The following is an 8,240-nucleotide window of genomic DNA, read 5'->3' on the forward strand; positions in this document are numbered from 1 at the left end:
GAAAGCCTCCATGTCATCGTGATTCTCTCCCAACGAAGATGTGTGCACATCTGCTATGTGAAAGCTTGTCCCACGTGTGCCCCTCAAATACCGGGCACTCAAACTGCCGTCTACTTTGTGGGGCTGTGCCCTGTGCCAGGACCCACTGCACTGATGATGGTGATGGGCTGGCATAGCCCATGGCTTAGCTCTCCTTCAGAGCAAGTGCCATCGAGCCCTGTGTCCCAGGGTCACCCAGGGAATGGTACTCCTTTACCTGCCACGGGACAGTCAGCTGAAAAGGAACCTCTGAGGCTTTCCACATTTGGGATTCTCTTTAGCAAAGAAACTCTTTCCATGAGGCAGGAGGTAAATATCCTAACCCACGGTGGTAGGTACACATTCTCTTACGTCAGGCTATAAGATCTGCATGTAATCTAAACGGATTCTCCAGAACACTCTCGAAGACTTTTCCAGCCTCCTCAGTTAGAAACAAATACCCGCTTTCCTGACCCTCTTCACTTTTTCTACTTGGGAAACTGAGTGGATTTCCCTTCTGTAATAAATGCTAAGAACAGCCTGTGAGTTAGCAAAACTCCCGAGGGCTATGAAAGTTAAGTTATATTACGATATCTACAAGAAGTATTTGCAGGTACCTAAGCCTCTATTGTTTGGCGCCTTGGTAGGAATCACTTACTTCTTAGGAATTAACTGGGGGAGGGCAGGAGAGGGAGGTGGATCATTTCCCTCTGCAAACCTGCTGTAACATGTCAGATGCTATCCTCCAAAAGACCATATTCATTGTACACGTGTGTGAAGTTACAAGATGGAGACTGCTCGGGGTTTCACTGGTTTTGATGCGGTTCCGTTCACGCTTTGAAAACAAGTCGATCGTCCAAGAGTAGCAGGTTCACAGCTGGTCACATCTGGCACCTGGAGGTGGCATTTTGAATCAGGTGGTGATGGTTTTGTTAAGGGTCACTTGCCATTGGATCTTCTGAGGTGGCGCTGGGTCTTCATTTTTGTTAATCCTAATGGATATAATTTCCATTTAGTTCACTGCCTAAATCAACAATGGGAAACTCTCCTCCCAGCATTTCTCAGGTGAGCACATGACAGCCCGTTTTTTAAAAATTAAACGTACAGCCCATCCATTTAATTTTCGGCCAGATGTGGCCTGGCTGAGAAGGGAAAGAGGACTCCTCCTAAGGTAGCTTCAGCCAAACGGGAGACACAGGGAACGGGCAGCCTGCAAATTTGTGTCGCGAGCTTGGGAAGGAGGTTTGGTACTGCATCGGGCATGGATTCCGGAGGGTCAATCTGTGGGATGATCTGTGTGGCTTTGGACGAGTTGCTTTTGAGCTCTGGTGCTAAGTAGGCTTCCCTGTAGATGGGGATGATTGTCCCTGGCTGGTAGAGCTGTGTGCGGGTTAGAATACGGTGCTTACGAAGCTTTCTGCACGGTGCCAGAGGAAGGGCTAGCTCCCAGCAGATGCTGGCCATCGTTACCACTGGAGCAGCCCCCGTATGCAGCGACTCACCAGAAAAGGTCGACAGTGTGGAGGAGAAGGGTCCTTTCGAGGCACGTTCTCTGTCGTCTCCCGTCTCACATCATTTTGGCGGAAGTTGGTATGTTATTTGATTTGCACTCATTCCACACCCAGGCAGGAGGGCCAGGGGTCGGTTGTGGTCACACGAGCAGGGAGGCCCTTGAGCCTCACGCCTGCGTAAGCGGCATCGCTCTGCCAACTAACAAACAGAATATGTGGCTCACCTGTCGGCTTAAAAGATTGGGCTTCCCTGGTGGCGCAGTGGCTGAGAGTCCGCCTGCCGATGCAGGGGACGCGGGTTCGTGCCCCGGTCCGGGGGGATCCCGCGTGCCGCGGAGCGGCTGGGCCCGTGAGCCATGGCCGCTGAGCCTGCGCGTCCGGAGCCTGTGCTCCGCGACGGGAGAGGCCACGACAGTGAGAGGCCCTCGTACCGCAAAAAAAAAGAGATGGTTCTCAGATGGTGAGTAGGGAACACATAACCTTTTGGAGCAGCTTGCTTTGTTTTTTCCTCTCAAATCAGATTTAAACCGTCCTGTTGCTGAGGAACAGCTGTGCTCCAAGCACCTCAGTCTCGGGAGATGAACCCTGAGACACTGCGTCGCACGTTTCCAGTAGGGTAGCTGAAAACTCTCTTTGGGGAGGGTTATTGGGAGACATGAAGGGACTGAGAGGGCGGCCATCCGTCCCACCTATGGCACCTGCATTCACTGCCCCATCTCCACCAAGGCTCCGGGATAAATGATTCTGCTGTACTCACCAGGGCGTTGCATCGGTTCTGCATTTGGAAATTGTTTCCTTTGCCTCACAGACCCCAGATGAGTAACAGGGAAAGCTTTGAGGGTTCGAAGAGGCACCTGTCTTCTCTTCCTGTGACACCTGCAAACTTCTTTATCCCGGGAATTCAGCACAGTCGTCACTGCCCGCTTCCAGAAGGGAAGTTCTCCTTCCCTGCCCTTGGGGTTCCAAGTCCGGTGTAAGTTCTGTGCCGCCTCCCCTTTCTCAGCTCCACTTTCTGCATAGGTGATTCGCTCAACATGTGCTGTGCCGTGTCCTGATGCCGACGTGTCTGTAGGAAAGCAATCTTAGAACATCTGCTACTCTCAGAATCATTGAATATACAGATATCCCATGGTAGTGTGTCTCCTTTTTTATGTGTCTGTCTCAGAGTCAAATGTATTTTAAGACAGGAATTTATCCTTTCTTTTTTAAAGAAGCATGCATTTTAAAAGTAGAGAAACCTGAAAACTAAACCTAATTGTGTAACATGTGTCCTTATTAAAACGTAAGTTATATTAGAGTACCTACCAATGCGTTACAGATATTAAATGTGGGTGGATTTTTCCTTAAGCCTAGATTGTTGATCAGAAACCCCTGTACCTTTCTCTCGCCAAGAGTGAATATTCATTTGGAGTCCGTGCGGACAGCTGCACATTGAGGGCCAGTGGTTATCAAGTAAATGTTGATGAAACGTGGCTACGTCACCGTTTCGTCCCAACCAAGGGCTTTGGAAGGATGGATGATTTAGACCTCAGGGCCCCAACGATAAATGAACAGTAACTGCCTTCTAACTCCCACCAGTTGAAGACTGTGCCGCTCATCCGACAAATGATTTCTGAAAGAGAATGATGAACCCCCTTATTACCCAGATGCTCTTAACTTAATCCCAAACAAGAATCCTGGGTAACTGTACAGACGCTATAAAGATTGATGGCGTAGTTCTCCTTTGGCAGCTCGCAAATGTTTGACTAAATCAGAAATGGCGTTCAGGCGTGATTAATGATTCTACTGGGCTTCCCAGAAATCCTCAGCCCCGTGCGATCCACACCCTAACTCACCGCCGGTGCTACAGGACAGAGTCGCCACCCCGGCTCCCACGATCAGCAACGGCATGCAACCTGCAACCTCCAGGCTTCCCATGAATTTGTCCTTAAAAAATCACTGAGGGGAACCCACAGCTCCTGCTAGTGTTTACATATGTCAAGATATGGCTGTTATCGTGTTATCGTATCACGACGGATCAGTAAGCAGCGGTGCCAACCAGCAAGGCAGATACTTTATATCAGAGTTGGGAACATCATTTCCTTGATAGACTCTTTCATTTTTTTCTGGATTACGGACTGATGCCCCCCCCCCAGAGTGGCATGAAAGTCATTTGATGGCGATGAAGGTGCTCTTTAAAAATTTTTCTTCTATCAATCAGTTTAAAAATGTTTTCTCTTGTATCAGCAGAACCAGCTTATTTACTAATGAGATTTCCTAATGTGGCTCCGTCTCACTCTGGTGATAGGCCGAAAAGCTGATGAGCCCCAAATTAGAACTCGTTATTAAACCGTCATCCCATCTGATCATATAAAGATGTCACTCAGAGGCTGCCGTGGGTGCAGCTGAAAAGAGCATTCCCTGAGAAGCCGAAAGGGTCGTGGGCTTGGGACGAAAAGATGCCGTCACTACTTCACCGTCCAGTCTCTCTCTTTGCCAGATGTGCACAGTTGATCTTCAGAGCGGAAAAGGTGGTCTTTGCTTTCAGGTGCCCTGCTGTATGTGTTCTTCTACAGAGTCAGCACCGCTGGTGATGAGGTTTAAATTGTGTATCGCCCTGAGCCTGGGGGCCAAGGAATCAAAGCCAGCTCTTGATAAAAGACTGGGCTTTACTCAACTTGACGGTTGTCAGCATGGTAGCCAAGTGGCGGTTTACATGAAATGAGGTCGATTGCAATTGCTTTCACATTCCGTGGAGGGAAAATGCATGCCCCCTGGCTCCCTCATCAACTCGATTCTGAATCAACGTAAGCGCAGAGTTTCTCTGCAAAAATACCATTCCAACAATGCAAGAGAGTGCAGCATGGTATCGTTTTAGAATGTCAGAGTGGCAAAAGATTACACTGGGTTTGGAAGAATTCCGTTTGTTGCTTTCCCACGTGGCCAACTTTGATCTTTTCTCAGGATTGGTGGAGCTGTGAGAGGCCAGTTTGTTGTGATGTATGAATGCTGATACTATAACCGCTCTGGGGTGGGGTTGAGGGAGCCTGGATTTAGGGATGAGCTGACCGGCTTCTCCCACCACTTGAGAGCTGATGCCAAGGGCCCTGACCACTCTTTGGTGGTTTGGGCAGTTGCAAAGTAAACTGGAAATCGAAAACAGATATCCAGAAAATTATTCAAAAACACCATCTCCACCTGACATCTGCTAAGAATCGAGGCCAAGATGATATTTGCTTGGGTTGGCGAGATGAGCATCTCTACTCTTCCATTTGTCTTTAGAGGTGCTTTGCTTGCCTTTTTTCCCCACATGGGATGCAGGGGCGTCAGATAAGCCACTGGAACTTCGTTAGATAAATGTGCTAAGCTAAGGGTTATTAGGAGTAATAATTCAGTGAAAGGAAATTTGGATGACATGGGCTCATGTCCATTAGACCTGAGCCACACAGATTGATTTGAAAAGAAACAGGTGAACCCAAGAAAATAAACAATTGGCTGTTTGGGGAGTGGGCATGGGTGACAGGGCTGGGGAAATCACACACCGATTACTATTTCGTTAAAGACAAGTCACGTCAGGGGTTCAATTTTTGGACCAAAGGGCCTTGTCCAATACAGTCAGGCAGCCCGTTATTCTCAGAACTCAGGCATCCCATTCCCATGCCACGCCACCCTCCTCTGCACAAGCATGTCTCTTCAATGTATTTGACCACATGGTTTCCAGACAAATGCAATAAACGTCCCCCCGCCCCCCTGCAACAAAAACCCCAAGTCTACTTTATAGAACTTCCCTACAATCATAATACCTTGAGACCTTGATTCTCAGAATGACCTTGGCTCCCGAGGGTTGTACGAAACAACCACGGTGAATGCAAACCCTATGGGGGGGATGCTCTCCAGTAACCTCTCTGCTTGGGCACAGTTTTAAACCCTGTAGGGGGAGAAAAAGAGTAAGCTTTTGGGTGGGGATGGAAACTCATTTCCCTCGCAGTTAGACGTCCTTAATGTTTTCCTAATGTTGACCTTATCCCCAGTTATCTTTCTCTATTCTCCCCTGCCTCCCAGCCCCCCTTCTCTGTCAATTAGTTGATGCAGCAAGGGCTGTGATGCACGTAACTAATCACGAGACGCCGGATAAACCGTATTGGTTTCAAATGAGAGCCGTGCCGACGGTGTCCCCCTACGCACACTATGGCTTTTGCAAAGCAAAGTGATTTCTTGCCCTCTTTCCAGCATCCCTGACAGGTATTCTGTCAGCCCGGATGATAGGGTGCCCCAGCGGCACACACGTCCCTAGCCACAGCGCCATCTGCTACTCAAAAGGTCAGCCGGAAGTGATGCATTGCACTCATTACAACATGCATTTTGAAGGCGGCTGGGAGGACGTGGCCCCCCCGCCACGGTCCCACTGCAAGTAGGGGCTGAATACCACACCTCTAAAACGGTTTCCAGGGTAAGGATAAATTCACAAACGTGTCTTGTGTCTGCATGAGGCACGTGTGATGGTGGGGAATGTGTGTATACGTGTGTCTCAAACATTTTAACACAGCATCACAAACCCTTCCTCTAGCAGCCCCATGGGCAACGAATGAGGAAAAATCTGGCACCAGTCCCGCTTGGTTTGCTACCTGATGGGCCACGATTAGCGTGGTTGCTTTAGTTCGGAGAGAAGTTTCTAGAAACTTCTCAGTGTCAAAAGACATTATGCGTTGAGAAGTGAGGGAGTTGGATGAATTTGCTCTCGCGTGTTCAAAAGGATCCCATCTTCTTCTCGTTGCTCAGAAGAGACATCTGATGTGATTAACTGATAGACGTGTAGTCTGTTTTCAAAGCCTTTTCCTATATGAGGTGTAAAAAGTCACACTGGCTTTACGAGCAGAGTTTATGAACTCGTTTTCCCTGGGTGGTCCCATCGTACCTTTTACAGTCATGTGCTTTGAGTTCGGTACCCTCGGCCGTGCTGAGATCCAGATGCATCTGAACCAGGTGGGGAGAGACTCTTGCTCATTGCCAGTTAGAAGAAAACCTTTCCATCACCTCTTTTCTTAAAAATAACGTTCCGTGGTCTCTGTTCTTTGCCTTCCAGCAACAAGGAGCCGCCACCACCGTCTTCTGTGCTGCCGCTCCAGAACTGGAGGGTCTGGGAGGGATGTACTTCAACAGCTGCTGCCGCTGCATGCCCTCGACGGAAGCCCAGAGCGAAGACACCGCGCGGGCCCTGTGGGCGCTCAGCGAGAGGCTGATCCAGGAAGGACTTGGCAGCCCGTCCGGCTAAGTGGGCGCTCGGCAAGGATCGGCACACGTGCCCACCATGCGCGAGTGCTCGGGCGTAACTGCCAGCGCTGGACCCCTTCCAACTTATCATGCCAGGGCTTTCCATGTCCCTCCGACCCAGATCCGCTAGAGTCAAGGATATGAGTCGTCACAACAGAGCGAAAAATGTTACGTACCCGTGGGAAGCGGGGAATTCTGGGGGTAAAGGGACAATACGTCTTTTCTGGGGCTGGGTCAGGCCTGGGTCCCTCTGCTCCCCTGGTGATGGCCTGTTTGTTTGAAAGTGAAGCTTTCTTGCTCGGTAGGTTCTTCGTCTCACGGTAGAAGCACGAGCAATCCTCACGGTGTAGGACAGCCTGGTGCCCCACTCCCCCGCCCCAGGCGCAGCCTCCATGGCCACACTGTAGCCAGGAGCTGCCTTTTTCTTATTTAGGGAAGAAAAAGGCCAGTGTTTATCCTTCGCTGCACTGATCCAGGAGATAACTTCAGCCTGATCAAGTCGGAGTGGCCTTGGCAACTACTGGAGAGAGGACCCTCTGAACCTTGTTCCAGCCGAGACGGAGGTGACACTTAGTCACAATTACTGGGTCGCCAAGTACTGGTCCACCAACTCCCCGGCCAAAGCTATACAGAAGATTCTTTAGCGATTATAACAAACACATTTTGTAAATCATTCCCTAGATACCTTGACAGGCAGGAAAGGAAGTCTTGCGCCATTACAGGATATTTTGGGGATGGGGGATAAAAAGCTGTTCCCCCCATTCTTCACTCACAGTTTTGGGAAACAATGCCATCGCGGAGGTTCACAGCCCCTCAGTGTTCAGCATCCTGCTTCAGTGTCCTCTTGTTCCTCTCATCCTACGTTTAATAAAAGAGCATGCTTGAATAGTATCACCTGAAGTTTTTTTGTCTTGTTCCTTTAAATGTTTGTTTCAGTTTTGTCTTGTTTTGTTTTTTTAGAAAAGCAATCTAGAGGAAAAATAAAGCGCTTCTTGTAGACGCCAGGGAAACACCATTCTCGTTTCTTCTCTGAGTTTTGTTTTGTTTTTGTGCTTTGTGGCTGTCTGCGGGCCGAGTTGTCTCACGCAATTAGCATGCCAGCATCATATTTTCTGTTGAAGAGAGAAAGAAAAAGAAAAATGACTATCACTTAATTTCACCTTAAGAGGTTTTGTCATCATGGATCGTGGATCATTTCAGTCCCTCGATGGTTTGTTCCCCCTGTAACTACCAAGTTCTTCCTGATTAGAAACCATCCCTGCTTAGGAGAATAGGGGGGTGGTTTGGAGGCTCTTCCCCACTCATCCTGTTATCACTTACTCTGTGGTTTCCAGGCCATTCCGGCAGGGATGTAAGAAAGGCCACTTTGGCAAGGTGGAGAGAAAGCTTTTGCTGAAATACCAGGAAGGTGGGGGCAGGGTGTGTGTGTCACTGTTCCTCTTGACAGTGGCAGCTTCAGCC

General features: G+C 49.1%; 1 protein-coding gene across 1 annotated transcript in view; it reads left to right on the forward strand.

Moving 5' to 3' along the window:
- WWOX (WW domain containing oxidoreductase) overlaps positions 1 to 7,894 on the forward strand; it is a 982,828-nt gene extending 974,934 nt beyond the window's left edge. The window contains exon 9 of the mRNA XM_022583122.3: positions 6,592 to 7,894. Coding sequence (XP_022438830.1) covers positions 6,592 to 6,780 — 189 coding nt within the window. The 3' untranslated portion in view covers positions 6,781 to 7,894. The remainder of the gene's footprint in view (positions 1 to 6,591) is intronic.
- The last annotated feature ends 346 nt before the right edge of the window (positions 7,895 to 8,240 follow it).

Source organism: Delphinapterus leucas, chromosome 20 (assembly GCF_059928025.1).
Source record: "Delphinapterus leucas isolate spDelLeu-1000000601 "Yukka" chromosome 20, BTC_Dleu_Yukka2, whole genome shotgun sequence".
NCBI lineage: Eukaryota > Metazoa > Chordata > Mammalia > Artiodactyla > Monodontidae > Delphinapterus > Delphinapterus leucas.